Source organism: Mesoplodon bidens (assembly GCF_964165515.1).
Source record: "Mesoplodon bidens genome assembly, chromosome: 1".
Taxonomy (NCBI): Eukaryota; Metazoa; Chordata; class Mammalia; order Artiodactyla; family Ziphiidae; genus Mesoplodon; species Mesoplodon bidens.
The window spans coordinates 80,298,900-80,317,767 of record NC_138176.1 but is presented as its reverse complement, the minus strand read 5'-3'; the positions used below and the strand labels follow the sequence as shown (position 1 = coordinate 80,317,767).

At 35.8% G+C, this 18,868-nt stretch overlaps 1 protein-coding gene across 8 annotated transcripts in view; it reads left to right on the top strand.

The window, feature by feature from the left end:
• The window catches only part of CAMK2D (calcium/calmodulin dependent protein kinase II delta), a gene marked incomplete at its 3' end in the record, with an annotated part of 293,535 nt that overhangs the window by 109,698 nt on the left and 164,969 nt on the right, over positions 1 to 18,868 (top strand). For all 8 annotated transcript variants that reach the window (XM_081226703.1, XM_081226704.1, XM_081226702.1 and 5 more), the window contains exon 4: positions 15,598 to 15,652. In XM_081226703.1, coding sequence (XP_081082829.1) covers positions 15,598 to 15,652 — 55 coding nt within the window. The remainder of the gene's footprint in view (positions 1 to 15,597; positions 15,653 to 18,868) is intronic.

Here is an 18,868-nt window from a genome sequence, read left to right as displayed (position 1 = left end):
CCAGGAAGATCCCACATGCTGCGGAGCGACTGGGCCTGTGAGCCATGGCCGCTGAACCTGCGCGTCCGGAGCCTGTGCTCTGCAACGGGAGAGGCCTGAGAGGCCCGTGTACCGCAAAAAAAAAAGAAAGGTCATATATTCTCTGACCAAAATGTGACTAGAAGCTTGCAGGAAGCTAAGCCTGTATTTCCCCTAGGAGCAGTGGTTCAGTATTTGCTAACTCAATGTTTGTGGCAACTTTGTAAAACATACCTACCGCAAACAATGAGAACTGACCGTACTAAGCAATCTAAAATTTGTTGTAGTGAAAAATTGTGGAAAACTGATTTGAAATGAAAGGATCACTTTTAACGGAATGCATTTCTACACAGAATTAACAGCATAGTTATTTGAAAGGTATTGATATATTTTTTCTACTTCCTTTAGTTTCAAAGAGAGCATCCTTTGGCAATTAATGATTTAAGAGAAATAAGGGAAAGTTTCCAGGTGATAATTTGCTGCCTTATTCATGGGTAGCAATAAACCTATTATTTAAAAACTTTTTTTTTTTTTTTACAAATCCCCACAAAAAAAGCTTAACTCTTCATTTGTATAATCAGTGTTATGAGAAATATTTCTTAAAGTTAGATGCTAGTAGATTGTTCTAGCTGAAGGAAACAGCTAAGACCCATCTAACTCCAGCCTCCTAATTTGCATATGAACAATGGAGGTCCAGATCCATTCTGTACTTTGCCAAGATTGGAGAGAAAGCTGTTTAATAGTTGGTCCTGGGCTAAAGCTTCCTGATTCAGTCAGGTACTTTTCTTCCTCTGACTTTCCATCTGCTGAAACTCTATTGTCATGCATCCTACTGTAACTGCCTAGTGCCAACCACAAGTATTAGAGAATTTATTTCATACAATGTTATGCAAATTAATTTATCAAAAGTATTTGATTCAAAATTTCAAACAACATTTCATAACATTCCTTTTACTTTAGTAATTACAGTCATTTAATTTAATGATAACAGTAATATATGGCATTCATCCAGTCCTTTTATGTACCATGCCCTATTTTGAGCTTTAGATGTATACTATCTCCTTTAATTGTCACAACAAGCCAATGGAAGGATCCCCTTATCATTCCCATTTTACAGCTGAGAAACTGAGACACAGAGATTAAGTGTCCAAGATCAAAAGGTTAATAAGTGACAGAACCCAGATTAGAGCCTAGACATTCTGACTTCAGAGCCTTATTCTTTTTTTTTTTTTTTTTTTTGCAGTACGCGGGCCTCTCACTGTTGTGGCCTCTCCCTTTGTGGAGCACAGGCTCCGGATGCGCAGGCTCAGTGGCCATGGCTCACGGGCCCAGCCGCTCCGAGGCATGTGGGATCTTCCCAGACTGGGGCACGAACCCACGTCCCCTGCATCGCCAGGCGGACTCGCAACCACTGTGCCACCAGGGAAGCCCCCAGAGCCTTATTCTTAAACATTATATGTAATGTTCTGATACCTAGTTTTAATGTGCTATACTCAGGTAAGCCGAGAGTAAACTTCATTTACTAAAGAATGAATTTATCCACTGCCCAATTGATTTCTCCATTTAGGTGTATGTTTGGCATTTCCTATGTACTCCCATCTCTTCAACCTGCTCCTCTTCCATCTGCACCTATTCTAATATATCAGTTACTCAGAACAAAACCCTTGATGTCCTACTTGATTCCTCTCCTTCTCTCACATCCCACAGCTAATCTATCAGCGGCTCCTGTCAGCACCTACTTTCAAAATACGTTCAGAGTCTGAACACATCTGCACCTTCAGTGCCACTAGCCTCGTCTGAAACTCCTCATCTGAAACTTTTACTTGGCTTTTTATATTAGTTTCTCTATGTTTCTGCCTTTGCTTCCTTACAGTGTTTTGACACGTCACCCACTCCTCACAACCCTGCAGTGAACTCCCATGTAGCTCAGAGGAAAAGCCAAAGCCCTTTACAATACCCTCCTCTAAAGCCCCATATCCCGCCCACCTCACCCACACACATACTCACATTCATACTCACACCTCTGACTTCATCTCTTGGTACCCTTTCCCTTGTTCCCTCTACTCCAGGCACAGTTCCTCAAACATACCAATTATAGTCTTACCTTAGGGTCTTGTATTCCCTCTGTCTTCCATCTGATTTTACCTGAGCCATCCCCATGTCTTGCTCTGTTTATTTCCTCTGGCCTCCCCTCAAGATTCACCTTATCCATGAAACTTTTTCCAAATACCCTCCCTCTCCCTTTCCTAGTACTCACTTCCCCCTAACTCTGCTTTATTGTTTTTCAGAGCACTTACCACTTTCTTACATATACATTTGCCTATTTGATTGACATTGGTCTGTCTTCCCACATTTGAACATTAGCTTTGTGAGGTCAGGCACATTTTGTTTCCTGCTTTCTTCTTAGTACCTGCAATACTTTGCACAGAGTAAGAACACAATAAATATTTACTCAAAGAATAAATGAATTCATTACTAACAACTACTTATTGAGTGCTTGCTCCATGCCTTCAACATTCCATGGTTAAAGAAGGCATATATAAATAACTAGAAGAGAAGTCAGATCTGGCTGCAATTCCTGTGTCTGCTCCATTGATCGCCAGACATCTGGTCGACTAGGCAGGTGGTCACTTCCTCATTATTCCGTGTGCCTGGTCGGAGATAAGAGAGATTTTGCTTTTATCAAGGACATACAAAAAACTTTAGGAAAAGGCAGGATTTGTTAAATCTTATTATAGCTAAGAGGATGTTAATTTTTTTGTAGGAAGTTGAAAGTCAGCTTTCCTGGCAAATTTTAGTATGCCTGTGTCTTGATTATGGGTCACCACATGTCCAAAGTTTGAGTTTATGTTTATTTTGTAATTACAGATATGTGGGTATATCGTTCTCCAAGAGATGGCTTAGGAGACTGACTTAGCCTAAACCAACCCACTGATATACTGATACCATAATCCATTCATTCCTTTAGTGTAAGCATTTACCCAGTTTCTTCTATATGCCAGAATATGCTAGTCACAGTGAATACAGAGAGCAGAAATACAGCACCATATTTCAAGGAGCTCACCACCTCGTGGGGCAACACCTTGTTGACTGCTCAGTGTGTTGTTTCATTTGTGTGAGAGTTCACATTAGACAGCACATGAAGAACAGAACGTTGCTAAATATATATAAAGGCAGGGCAAAATGATATGGCTGACTTTTCTTTTAAGTAAGTAAGAATGTTCATTTTAACTGATTCAGGCACTTAGGGACAACCACAATTCTTATTCTCCATTTCTTTTTTACCAATTTGCAAGAATATCATTATCTTATACTAAACATATTACAAGGTGATTGAAAAGATTCCGCTTTGTTTTGTTTTGCATCAGTTACATCCAAGCCGTATTTCCATTGTACACCCTGGCTCTGTATGGAAGTTTGATATAATTTCTGGTTTTCTATTCCTGATTATGTATCAGCTCTTAAGATGTGTTACTTCCAAAATGATGAAACTTACTCAAGATTGATTAAGTTTCAGATCTTTATTTCAATGGGTAATTTTTACTTTGTCTTTTCCTTAAATTTACCTGAAGTGAGGATTAAAGGACTACAGAAAATAAAGGAAGGGGAGTCCATGTCAGGTCCACACATCAGGAACACCTGGCATTTGAGCTTAAAGGGTAGATAGGGTTTCCATAGTAGAGTCTGGAATAGGTAACATTCCACGAAAGGGAGCTCTAGGGTCTCAAAGGTCAAATAGGCTCAGTTTCTTAGGGAACAGTAAGAAGTCCTGCTTGTCTGGAGGATAAAGTACAAACAACAGGTTATCAGTTAATTACCTCTGAACAAAAGAAAGCCTCGAAATCCTGGTTCATGTGTTGTTATAGTTAATAACAATGAGAAGCTCACTGAAGGTGAGTGAAAGCAATAGGGCTGAAACACAAAAGATTGAAAACAATCCAAATGTCCTTCCTTAGGGGACTGGTTAAATAGATTGTGGTATATCCATATAATGTGGTACTATACATCAATTAAAGCATTATATTCTATCTATAGTATCAGAGATTTACTTAATCAGTGAGGGAACTAACAGTATACCAAAGCTAATTCAGAAACAGATGAGTAACAGAAGTATACATAGTCATGGAAAGAAAGAATTCTGGAATGAGATTGCTACAGTACTAAAATGATTATTGCTCTGCAGGCAATAAAACTATAACCTTTGCAAATCCATTTCCATCACTGTATCACAACACTCATTAGCATTCCTATCAGATAAGAATCATTCATACTGTCATCCATTTTGTACAAGTAAAATACCCTAACCCACAGGTTGGCAAACTTTTTCTGTACAGTAGTAGATATTTTAGGCTTTGTGGGCCATGTGAGTTCTCTATCCAATATCATCTGGTTTTTGTTTTATTTTGTTTTTACAGTCACTTAAAAATATAAAAAAACATTTTTAGCTCATGGGCTGTACAAAAACAGGCTGCTGTCCTGATTGGGCCAATGGATCAGAGTTGACAGACTCTTTTGATTAGGGCCTAAAAAATAATAAATAATAAATCAGAACAAAGATACTATCCTAGAGAATTAGATAATCCTTAGGTGAGCCAGTTAGACAATGTCCTATTATGATATTCAAGGAACATGTATTTGTCCTTTTGTCTATTTGGAGTATATATATATATTCTCTTTTTTTTAGCATCTTTATTGGAGTACAATTGCTTTACAATGGTGTGTTAGTTTCTGCGTTATAACAAAGTGAATCATCTATACATATACATATATCCCCATATCTCCTCCCTCTTGTGTCTCCCTCCCACCCTTCCTACCCCACCCCTCTAGGTGGTCACAGAGCACCGAGCTGATCTCCCTGTGCTATGCAGCTGCTTCCCACTAGCTATCTATTTTACATTTGGTAGTATATATAAGTCCATGACACTCTCTCACTTCGTCTCAGCTTACGCTTCCCCATCCCCATGTCCTCAAGTCCATTCTCTACATCTGCATCTCTATTCCTGTCCTGCCCCTAGATTCTTCATAACCATTTTTTTATGTGTTAGCATATGGTATTTGTTTTTCTCTTTCTGACTTACCTCAGTCTGTATGACAGACTCTAGGTCCATCCACCTCACTACAAATAACTCAATTTCATTTCTTTTTATGGCTGAGTAATATTCCATTGTATATATGTGCCAAATCTTCTTTATGCATTCATCTGTCAATGGACACTTATGTTGCTTCCATGTCCTGGCTATTGTAAATAGAGCTGCAATGAACATTGTGGTACATGACTCTTTTTGAATTATGGTTTTCTCAGGGTTGGAGTATATATATATATATTCTTAACAGAGGTGTCTGATTCTATGAAAGTATTTCCTAGGAGCATATGACTGTAGTCATCTGAGGGGATCTGTTCAGCAGGAAAGATGATGTTAGTCAAACGATCACACAATCAAAGGCATCATTGCAGGTGTGACCAGTTCTATGAAGGAGAGATGGGCAGTGCTATGAGAGCTTATTTGGGAGCCAGTGGGGGCTTCCCTGATGAGGTGATGTTGAAAATATTGGGCTGGTCAAAAAGTTTGTTTGTATGGAAAAACACAACCAAACTTTTTGGCCAACCCAATACACTCTGAAGGATAGATGAGGGTTAACCTGGAGAGGAGGAAAGAGGATGCCAAGCAACAGTATTAACAATGAAGATGTGGCTTGTTATGGGAAGGAACTCGTACCAAGTCTCAAAGAGGACCTCTGTTGCTAGAGGCAAAGAAGGAGGGAAGTTGAAGAGGGAGACTTCTGGGTGGGAGGCCAGGCTAACCTGTTTTCCAGGGCCGTCCTGGTTTACTGGTGTGACCATTAATCACCCTCTTTCACTCTCACAGTGTCCCAGTTTGGGTGATAAATTATATGATAAATGGGTCATGTCAAGGAGTTTGCTCCTTAATATCAAATCAATAGGAAGCCATTGAAGAATTTTAAGCTGGGCAAGGGTGATAAAATCAGATTTGCAATTTGAAATGATGGCTGCCTTGTGGCTATGGATTTGGTAAGTCACAGGAGATGTTAAGTTAATGTTTACTAGGAAATGTATGTTTTAGGTTAAACGACTTGTTAAATTTTCTCAATAGCAAGCTAATTCAGGAAAAAAGAAAAATCAGGGATATACGTTTGATGAAATCAGTTGGTCAGTGGGTAATGACTGCTGATTTAGTAGCCCCATATAGATGAAGACATTTTATAGTGCATTTAGTTAGAGCCAATGGCCTGTTTAGATGTGTTTGCCACATAGTAACATGTTCATATGCTCCCATAGCTGTGGGTAGTGAGATGACCATAAAATGTAACTATTGGGATATGCTTTAGCTGGGACTCTGATCATCTAGAATTAAGAGTCACAAAATTAGCAAGATGATTTTGTCCCAAAGACTGAAAACTGTATGAGGGCCGGATCACCGCTGACCTCTTGACAGTTATATCTCCAGCATGTAGCACTCAGGAAAATCAGCTGAATAACCGAAGAAATGAACTACTCCCCTCTACCAAGAACTTTGTTTCCTGAAAATCTTAGGTAGAACATTCATAAAGCTCCTTAAACATTTATCCCATTGGCTTAGAGTCTCTGACTGAAGACCGTGGTCAAGTTTATAGAGGTAAAAATATTTACCAATAAATCTGAAATGTATTTAAAGAATCTATTAATTTTTTGTTAATTTAATTAACAAATCTATTAATTTGTTCTATTAATCTATTAATTTTGTCAAACTGAAAGGTCAGTTTGACATAATATTTTGCTTAGGAGTAGAGATGGCAGAATCAGTTTCCATCAAAAAATAAATAAAAAAATAAAATGAATCAATGCCATGAAGTTTTCATTGAGAACAAATTTAAAGATGTATCTTCTTCTTTACAAGTGATAACACCATAAGAAAAAAGGAGCAGCAGGGCTTTATGAAATTGGCCTCATGCAATCTCAAGGCTATTTGAGTTGTCAATGTACCTTAGTCAAATAAATTTCCTTCTTCCAAAAAAATAAAAAATAATAAATAAATAAAGATGTATCTTCTTCATTCATTTTTTCCAACGTTCCTATCTGGCAAACAAGAACCAGGAAGAAAACTTAATTAAAACTGAGCAAGAAGATATTAAAATTGTTATGATATGAAAGAATCAAATCAGATTAACTATTGTCCTGTAAGGAATTTAGGTGCTATAAATACAGGACATATGCATAAATATTTTTAATAGGATTTAGAAACCTCTAGGAGTTTGATAGTAATAAAATGACAGAAACTCATACTCCTTAAATTTGGTCTTTAAAAATTAATGTATTTAAAAATGTCTCTTCTGAAAAAGAAAACTAAATGAAAATCTATCAAAGAGAAAATCTTCAACAATTTGATTAACTACTGGGTTAATATCTAAACTGTGAGGAAATTGCCAACTTTTAGCACCTTTTATTAGTTTTCCCTTTCCCGTTATTTATAAAATAAAAAATCTTATGTCATAATCTCTGCAGGGTGCCCTCTGTTCTCCCAGTGGTCTCTGAATGTTCATTTCTTCTTGTGCTAACTGCAGTCTGGCTTTCTCTTGAGTGTGCTATAGCACTGGACAGTGCTGGCTGTTTTCTTTGTCCTCCACATAACCCTGAACCTGGTGGTACACAGGTGTCTTCTTGTTCTTCACTGCTTTTACATAACCACTGTTAATACCTCCTCCCTCAGTGTCCCCCACCTCTATCCTTCCACCACCCCATCTTTGAACACATTTTCTCAGATTGCAACATCCTATACTACTCAGGGCCACAGTTTCCCACCATTGTCTTGGTACCCCTACTCATTTATTGTATTATGTAAGAGCTGACTTACTATGTTCTCTCCTTCCCCACTTCTAATCATCACTGTCGATGGCTTTAATTAGTCATGTAGATTGTCTGTGTCACATCCTGGCCTCTCACAAGCTGTCTTCTTCCTTTCAACAATTTTTTCTTCTACTCCAGGGGTCAGCAGACTTTTTCTGTGAAGGGCCAAATAGTAAATATTTTCATTTTCATGGCAATAAGGTCTTTGTTGCAGCTACTAAACACTGCAGTGCTAGCTTGAAAGTTCCATCCTTAATATATCAACAAACGGACATGGTTGTGTTCCAGTAAAACTTTTATTTACAAAAACAGGTGAAAAGCTGAGCAGGGACTTGAAAGAGATGAGGTAGTGAACCATAGCTGGTGAAAAAGAGTTCCAGGAAGAGAAGAAAGCAAGTACAAAGACTGAGGCAGGAGTTTGCCCCGAGTTCTTTCTCCAAAAGCAACAAAGAGGCCAGTGGGGATGGAGTGCAGTGAGCCAGGGGAAGAGTGGTGGTAGGAGACGCCAGGCAGATAAATGGTGGGGATGGAGATGGACTTTGTGGGACCTCATAGGCCATGAATAGGATTTCGGCTTTTACTCAGAAGCAGTTGGAGAGCCATTGGAGCGTTCTGAGCAAAGGGGCAATAATCAGATTTTAGTCTTAACAGGATTATTCTGGCGGCTGTGGTAAAAGGAGAATGAGGGGCAGGGTAGAAACCTAGAAAAAAAATTTTCCTTATGGATTTTGAAGGATTTGCTATCAGATTGGATTTTCAGCATCAGAGAAAAGAGTCAAAATTACACTGAGGTTTTTTATCCTGAGCAACTGGAAAGATATGGAAGACACTGGATAGAGCAGGATTTAGGGAGAAGATTGTGAGTTCTTTGGGCTTGTTTGCTTTGAGACGTCTATGAGGCAAACAAATGCACCAAATGGTTGAGATGTCTGGCACTCATTATAACTTCCTTGATTTCATGATAAACGGGCAATTATTCTTTACTTTAAAAAAAGAATCACTGACCTAGGTGAACTAACTGTTCCATTGAGGGCTTAACCAAAAATCATATCACCAGTTACCTGGTGCTTACTGGCACTGACTAGTATACCAGTGCCTGTAGCTATATATATATATATATATTAATATCCTTTATTATTCCAATGATATCCAACTCATGAATCAGTTCATAAATAACTTTTATGTTTTTCCTCGATTTTGAGTCTAAGATTAGAGTATGTTCTTCTTCATGTGCTTCATGTTTGTGTATATTATCCAGAGGAAATAGAGTGATATCTTTAAGTACTTTCAGTATAAAAATAGTTATTGAAAAATATTGAGATAACAATACGGATACAGTTTTACATTGCATTTTTAAAACATTTTAGTAGAATTTTAAACTCACCTATTTCCTGCTTATGGAGTGAATCAAGTTTGGAAAAATACTTTATGCAAGAAATGAATTTTCAGAAAGGGGTTTGAAAGATGAGAGCATTTGGGCTGGTGTATCTCTAGGGAAAATTCAGTTGCAAGTGTTAAGATAATGTGGTAGTAAGTTGCAAAGAGAGGATGATCTAATAAGTTTTCTATTTATTCTGTTCTCCAGGGCTGTTGTCAGAAAAGCAACACATCTGCCCAGTATTTTTTTGAAAAGGACTTATTTTTAATTTGTCAAGATAAACATTTTAAGTTTTCTCTCTAGTTATTTGTTAAAAACAGATCCAAAATAAAATGAAGTATGTTTTAAATTTAAATGTGTTGGAATGTTGAAGAAGGAAAAGTCCTAAATGTAGGGGATTATATTCAACCTTGTATTGGTAATAAATGTATTGTTTATTTCCCATACTTTTTATTAGCTATAATCATCCAGAAACATAGAAATGTAGAAACTTAGAGTTGGAAAGGATCTTATAGGATCCTCTTATAGAATCATGTGACTCAGTGCTTAGCAAGCATTTTTCTGTGATCTGTAGTATTTATTTTAAGTGTGCAATATATATGTATAAAACTCAAACAAAAGTTTCCCAAAGCTTTAGTGGTTACCTGAAATGTGAAATGCACTTCAGTATATTTTATTCTTATTTTAAATACTGCCTTGATCTGCACTTTAAATAAAAGATCCTTATCTGGTCCATTCTTTGGGATGATACAGACTCCTTCTGTGTGATAGTCCTAGTTTATCATAAATAACATAGCTTTTGATTAATCTTCAAATGTAGTTAAGTACTGTACTACTTTAATCATTTATTGTCTTGGTTTCTTGCTGGTTAAATATGGAGCCACCCCAGCAGGCTGGTGGGCAGTTATCAGCAATAGGGCTTTTCTTTTTGACCCAGATTATAGGAGGCAGAGTGGTGAAATGGTACTGGATTCTACAGTGGGTATTATAGTGGTGCTATTCAGGTAAGAGCAGAGGAACTACAAATGGCCATTTTTTTGTCTACTTCACCAGACACTCTTACACATTTAATACATAGTAGATAGGTGTGTGCATTTTGTATAAACTCAACAGAAGGACGGTATTAGCTCAAAGCTCTGTTAGGTCCTTATAATTAAAGTACAGTGTGAAAGTGCACCATCTAGAGATTTCTTTAATATGCAAGTTATCTGATGACAATTGCTTCTCTTCCTTTCTTGATATTCCTATTGTTTAAGGATATCCACGAGTAATCTCTGATTAGCTTTATATAAGTATTAGAAAATGGAATAACAGAAAGATATGGCAAGAAGAGAGAAAATGAAGAAAGTTGGAATCATTTATTCAAATACATAAAATAAATGATATTGATGCAGAATTGAAAGAGGAAAAAATTTTTAAATAAAGGAAACTTGAAATGATTACTAACTTTTCCAAGAAGTGAAAATGTGCAACAAGATAATCTCAAATTATTTTTCAAAGAAAACAAGACTATTTCTAGATATTACTTGGTTTAGAAATAAGTCTGTAATTTCCTGTCACATATATAATTTTATTAAAAATGAGCAGGAAAGGCTATTAAAAGAACTATCCATTTACTTGTCTATTTCATTAAACATCTCTGAAATTCTATATTTAGTCATGTATAACTTTCATGCAAAAGAATTGATTGTTCTCTCATGTTCTTTTGGTGTCATGTGATCAGTGTCAAACTATGTGGTGGCCATACAGTTTGCAGTTATTAGTCATTTCTCCTCACTTTTGCCATCTTCCCAGATTGTAATTCTCCCAAGTAATAGATATTTTGACCCGCCAGAAGCTCCTTTGAATAATATGAGCTTGTAAATAGATCTGGACTGTTAGAAGACATTGTGATTTCTTCTAGTCAGCCCTGTTACTAACCTGATACTGTAGGTATTGAAGCTAATCTAAACTGGATTTAGGATTAGCTTCAGGAAATGAGGTGATAATTTGAGAATAAGGATGGAGATCATGTTCAACGGAGTTGATATGCTTTGACTTTCATGATTGATCTTGTGTTTCAGTGGCTTTTTTTGTGTATTTTTAGAATAGTTTTAAAAGGGGTGGCATTCCCCACTGAATTTTCATGTAATAATTATGTTTGCTTTTTTCAGAAAGTTCTTAACTTTAATAGCTTTTTCATATTAGCAATGAATTGCTTTTACATATAATTTAATGTTAATTAATATTAAGTTTACAAAGATTTTCTTGTCACTTCAGAAAAAATATTTGAAATTTTATTGAAACAATTTTTTGATTTCTGGTACTAAAGTTATTTTCATTTTTGAGTAGTGGATAGTGGCTTATTTGGTATTTATTAATGGGTCATATCACTCATTATATTGTCAAAATATGTATCTCTTATGCAACTTTAGAAATTTATGTGTTCAAATATCTAAAATTAGAACAAACTGTAGTTTCTGTGTCTGATCAGTTTGCCTTAGACAGCTAAGTCAAATTTCCAAACTTTTTATGCCCAAATTTTAAAAGTTTCTTGTTAAGTAAAGAAAATCAAAATATAAATGCTATAATACTACCGACTTTGACAACAATAACAACAAAAGAAATATTTATATATCTTTATCTGCTTATCTTTCTACTTAATTTAAAATAAAATAAACTATATACACATGGCTTCATATTTCAAAGAAATAGAGTGCATATATTTTTCAAATACACACAACCTAAATTAGTATTTTTATACTGGGGAGATTTTTTAAATGGTGTTGCTTTATTAAATGTATTACTCATGTTATAAGAAATAGAGATTAAGTAAAACAGAGCATCTATACAGTTTACCTTCGGTTTTCTAGAAATGTTAGTTTTATTTTGAGTTTAGTTTTCAGTGCTTCTTTGTTTTCTATCTGAAAAGTTTTCTCTCCAGAAATGACCAGCTTTGTCACAAAAGAGCCAGGAGTAATGGTTGAGGTGAAATTTCTCTCTAGAGTGTTGCCATTTGACTGTTATAATGTCTGAAACTAGTAAATATTTATTTATTTATTTGTTTGTTTGTTTATTATTTATTTATTATTTAAGTTAACAAACGAACTCAACCTTGGCATCCCTCTTTTGCAAAGGCTTGGCACATTGCATGGCCTAACTTGGCTAATGCTTGCTCCAGCTGTGAAATATAATTAACTGCTGTTAAGAATATAAAAAGTATCTGACTTAAAAGCTGCCATATTCGCATTGCAGTATGTAAATCAAACCCAACTATCTCAATCCTTGCAACAAAGCCAACTAAAAATGCAAAATCTACCTCATTTATTACCAGGAGTATTGCTTAGAGCTGAGAACCAGTGATTAGAGGATTCAATACAATCTGTTCTGTATGAATTAATCCATTAGTATTATGATAACACTGGCAGCATTGCCCTACTATGTTTAGTTGTAGGGATTTATACTAACTCTGTCATTCAAGAGAGAGAGGAAAAGGATTAGGCCTTGGGTCAGCTAAACTTTGGAAATATTTTAGCCTCAGAAGCACCTTTTTCCTCATTATAAATCTTATACTTAATGTCTTAGAATTTAAATGTTTATCCTAGATAACTGTTATACTGTTTAGGTTTATGAAAATGTGTATGTATTTATCCCAAGTAAAGATGATGCTAGTTTTTTTCCACTGTATCATAACAAAATTTATTCAGAATTAATCTTACCTGGTCAAATGGCTGGTTAGAAATAGTGGAGATTATTTTAGAATGGTGTGATGCAAAAGGATTGAACTTGGTCAGATGGTTTTTATCTTTAACCATTATCATGTACTTGCTGACAAAATGCTTTTGTGAAACTGGTTTTGACCCCAAACAATGTATGTGTTTGATTATCAGGCTTGAGCAACTCTTGACTTGTTCAAAAAATAACTTACTTCCAAATGATGGTTAATTCCAAGTATTAATAAGGTAGTGGTGGTCAAACTAAGAAAATTTTATTCCAGATATAACCAGAAATTAGTACTGCTTCTCCACTTGTACCTGAAATATCCACCTCTGTTTAGCTCTATAACTCTGATCTGAAAACCTGAGATCTCGTCTCCAATTGAAGATTTTACCTTGAGACAATGTGAGAAAAAAGTGGTCACTTCCTCCAGCTCACGTTGTGATTTTTGCTCTTCATTTTAACTTTGATAGCATGGAAATCCACCTTATTTTCACAGAGTAACTGTCTGAATTCTTCAAGTAGCCATACCATTATTTGAACTTATGTAAACACAGGTTGTGTTACAGCTGCTCAATGAGATATCTGTGAGTCTGTGTCATATAAGAAAGCCAGTGAGTTATCACCCATGATCTGGCTTTCCTTACTGTGCTGAATGACTGAGCAGAAGACTCATCATTGAGCTAAACTTTTGATTTTCTTTTGTGGCATAAGTTTAAGCAAAGGTAACAGGCAAATTAAACACATGACTACAATGTAAGCACACAGCAGTCTCCCTCTCCTCATCTTTAGTGTCACTCTGAATTTATGGATGAAGCATGTGATCTCTGATACTGGCAAATTGAAGAATACCCTTCACACAATTAAAGTTACAGGAGAATTGTTTGCATAGCAATCATTTTGTTTCATATATATATATATAAGTATACTGAGCTTTGATGAAAATGTCTAAAAAGTGGGAAGAATGCCTAGCACCTGGTATAGTAAATGCTCAAACCAATTTTATGAAAGACTGTCTACTATTTGCCAAGTCTCTATGAGGGATGCAAAGACTTATGAAATATGGTTCCTCTTTGATAGTGTTGATGAGAAAGAAACACTGTGTCCTGAAGAAAGGACAGGTATTAGAGTGTGTTAATAAAAGTAAAATAGGCTGCATCCATAATTCAAGGGTGACACTATGAGAAACAAATAAGATAAGGAAAGGGATGCTGCAGCGTGTTTACATTCCGCGTGCTCTAGAGACGAATAGAGGAGCTCAGACTGAGCTGCAGTGGCCACACTCCCAGGTGCCTGCATTATGGGCCCCCTTCTCATGTTCATGGTAACAGAAAACTTACATTTTACAAATGATAATCCATAATTATAAGTGAAGCAAAAGCCTCTCTTTCTCTACTTTGGAGAAATTTCTGGAGGGGAATTCAGAAAAGATTTTAATAGTGAGCCAAGGATGATATCTGAAGGGGATGGAATTGGATTGTAAAGAATGGTCATTCTATTATGTCTGTGACCTTGGTAAAGAATGGTCATTCTATTATGTCTGTGACCTTGGGAATGTCATGGGTACTACAAACTCCCTTTGTGGATTATAGTAGCTTGTGTGACCATCTAAGTGTTCTTTTGAATCCACATTTTCCATATGGTGGTCATCACTGCATGGGGAAAGTACTAAGGACAGGTCATAGTAGAAATCATGATCCTTTTTTGGTGACTTTTCAAAAGCATTTGTGTCCTATGAGTTTGTTGCTTTTCTTGGCCTCCGTTGCTCCCAATGAAGGCCAAGGCCCCCTGTGTGATTGGTTACTTAGGAAGTTTACGATCTAAGGGAGTCAGGGGGCTTAGGCAAAAATAAATAGCAGAAAAAAAAAGTAAGTGAGTTTTACATGTGTGGTTATTTTGCAGTAAACAGTGAGTACTTTAAATTCAGCAGAGACAAACTTTGGTTTTGGCTAGTTATCACTGAACGTTTAGCTCACTGGAAAATCTAAAGTAGTGTTAATATGCTTAATACTAAATCTATTAAAGTAGATTATTTTATTAAAAGTTCTAGCTGTACATTTTTGGCTGATGATTTGGTAAATAGATTTTGGTGACTTGCTCTTAGAGGTAGTATAATAAAAACTGTTTTGGCTGGCTAGAGAGTGCTATATAGAAATTTCCCAGAAAAAAAGGGAGAGTAGGAGGCATGGAGTCCATTTACTAGACTCTTAAGACCTGGACTAGGATAATAGCAAAGGGAATGACAAGGAAGAGACTCTCAGTAGAAGAATTGCTAGAGCCTGGTAACTTTGGACATATGGAGATATAGCCATTATTGACTTTTATTTAGTTTTCACGTGGCAATATGCAAATTATTTTACTTGTATTGGTTTACTTAATATTCTCAACCGTTTTATAAAATATAAGTACTGTTATCATTACAAGTTAATTAATTTGCTTAAGATAACACAGTTAATAATTATCAGAACCAGAACTTAAACCTTGGGTCTGTCTGAACCGAAGCCCTGCTATAAAGGATGCTGACTCATCAGAAGCTAAAATAGTGTTGCTAACATTTTAATTTAGGAGACAGATGCCTATTAAAAGTCTTGGCTTAATGTTGATTGTTGGCATACATATAACACAAACTTTCTTCTCTTTTTCCTTTTTTCTTTTGTTTTAGTGCGACTTCACGACAGCATATCGGAAGAGGGCTTCCATTACCTGGTGTTTGATTTGTAAGTACAACATACTTTGTTTATTTTTGCTGTCTATTTGAATATCTTGAATTAAGGATGATTTTTCTCCAAGTTACAGTCCAAATTAATGACCCTATAATATTTTTAAATGTTCTTCAAATTACATTCAACTCTAATTCTTTTGAAATGAGGTGAATGCTCAGCATTGTTTGTTTAAAATTTAAGTTAATCTTCATAAGGGAAATAGTTATGAGTCTGTTTCCTTTGGGATTGTTCATTGTGATATCATAAGTAGTTCTCAGTTTTACCTTGGGGTGCAAAGATGGCTGATTATACATAAGCATAATTTTCCATTGAATTTTTTTGAAGTGTTTGTAACTTATTATCTTATATAAAAAGAAGGCTCAAGGACCCTTGAGGTTGGTTAATTCAGGGGTTCAACAACATCACCAAACTCCCATCTTTTACCCCAGCTCACTGGCTTTGTTCTCAGACTGGCATGGTTCAAGTTATTACATGGAGACATGGTAATTTATAGTGGAAGACATTGTCTCTCTCTCTCTCTCTCTTTTTTTTTTAAGAATGAAAAATTCACCTAGTAAGCCTCCCATTTTTCATCTCATTGGCCAGGGCTAAGTCACATGCCTACCCCTCACCAATCACTGGCAAGGAGAATGGAGTCACCAAGATTGACTTAGACTAATCAGAATTTATAAACCAAGGTTCTATCAATAATGATGAAGGGAAAACAGTGCTCTTGGGGAACAGTCCACAGCATCCCCTCTGACTGGATGGGATATAGTGAGACAGGCCATACACATTGCTGCTAGGAGTTAAATAAGAATACACTTTCTGAAAATCAAATTGATACTCCATATCAGAAATGTCCATTTCATTTAACTTAGTAATTTTCCTTCTCAGAACAAAGTACAGAGAAAGTATTACCCTAAATTCAGATAAAGTTTATACTGAAAGCTGTTTATTGCATTGTCCTTTATAGTGGGAAAAAAAAGGAAAACCAACTTATAAATCCAATAATGGAATCAGTTGCATAATTATAGTACATTCATATGATGGACTTCTCTGTAGCATTTAATGTGATATTTCGGGAATAGATAAGAAAAAAAATATTATTTCATGTAAAATGTGTCTAATGACAGGTTAGTACTAAGTTTGGTTAATTCAGCCCTCCAATGATGTCATTAAGAAACCAAGTTCATTCCATCTTTCTCTGTGTTCTTTGTAGTATGTGGGTTTGTCCTCACCCTCAGGTTCCCCTTAATGTTCTCAAGTTTGCTGCCCCATTTTCAGGTATCACAGTGACTTCCAAAGGCAGAAGAAAAGGAATCATTAATCCCATTGCATATATTTTTATTTATAGGGAAAACCTTTCCCAGCAATCCCTCAGGAGATAGCTGATAATGAATTATTGTTTAGAATTGCTTCTCATGCACATGTCTGAACCAAGTAATAGTAAAGGGGATCAAATTATAGCAGTTGGCTTTGACCAATCATATATTCAATCTGTGGCAGGAAGGGAAGTCTTGCCTGTTGGATAGGTAACCAAACATGTCTGCCATATTGGTGATCCACATACTTGCTAGAGAATAGAGACTAAATCTCTGGATACGCACAGTCCTGCTGCACAAGGTTCTTTCCACAGTCACATTCCATTCATGGCTTGTTCATGTGGCTGTAGGTTGGCAACACTCCAAGTTGCACTAGTTCTTCTTTTCAAGTCTTTCTCAAAGCTCATATTTTTACTTTTACCAATGTTCTTTCTTCTTGATGTTCCAGCATTCCTTCTTTTATGATTTCCTTTCTTTAAGAATTTCCTGTAGCCATTCTTTTAGAGTATAGATGTGCTAGCAACAGATTCTGTTTTCCTTTTCTGAGGCTGTCTTGATTTCCTCTTCATTTGAGAAGGATATTTTTGCTAGATATAAAACTCTAGGTTGACAGTAATTTTCTTTCAATGTTGGGCCAATTCCTTCTGGATTCTTTTGTTTTTCATGAGAAATCTTCTATCATTCTAATTGCTTATCCCCTAAAGATAAGGTATTATTTCTCCTGGCTGCTTTAAAAAAATGTACCTTTGTCTATTGTTTTTAGAAGTTTGACTATAGTGTGTCTTGCCCTGAATTTCTTAGAGTTTATCTTATTTGATATTCACTTAATCTCTTGAGTATATAGATTTATGCCAAACTTAGGAGATTTTTAGACGTTGTTTCTTTGATTGTTTTTTCAGCCTCACTTTCTCTTCTCCTTCTGGAACCCTGATGACATGAATGTTAGATCTTTTTTTATAGTTGCATATGTCCCTAGGCTCTGTTCAGTTTTTTAAAAATTTATTTTATTTCTTTTGTTCAGATTGGGTAATTTATATTCTCTCTTCAAGTTCACTTATCCTTTCCTCAGTTTTTTTCCATTCTGCTGTTGAGCTCATCGATTGAGTTTTTAAAATTTTATTAGTTACTGTATTTTTATCAGTTCTACCATTGACTTTTGGTTGTTTGGTGTATCCTCTATTCCTTTGTTGAGACTTCCTACTTTTTTTTCATTTAAATGTGTTCATAATTGTTCACTGAAGCATTTTTATTATGGCTGATTAAAAAACCTGTCAGGTAATTCCAACAGCACTGTCATCTTGGTATTAATATCTGTTCATTGTTTTTTCTCATTCATATTGAGATTATCCTGGTTCCTGTTATGATGAGTGATTTTGTATTATATCCTGGACATTTTGGGTATTATGAGACTCTGAATTTAATTTAAATCATCTTTTTAACAGTCCTCCTCTGATACCACAATGGCAGAGGTGAGGAGGTACCATCTTATTACTGACCGGTGGGGGTAGAAGCCCAGATTTCCTACTCAACCCCAATTGACACCCCTGGGAAATGCCTCTTTACTGCTGTGCAGGGCTGAGAGCACAGGGTTTTGTTTTTTTGTGTGTTCTTTTTCTTTATTTAGTGAGAGAAATACCTCCACCCCATTTTTTTGGACATGTTGTGATTTCTTGATAGGTCTAATTTGTCAGATCTCCTTTACAGTATAGTCAAAGGTATGGCATTATACATCGGGATATGTCCTTCATGCTGTGATGAATACTAGAATAAAATAAACTTTTGCTAATACTCATTACCTATACCACCATTCAGAACTGGGTTTATTTTTTAATTTAATTAATTTATTTTTAAAATGTATTCATTTTATTTATTTTTATTGAAGCATAATTGATTTGCAATATTAGTT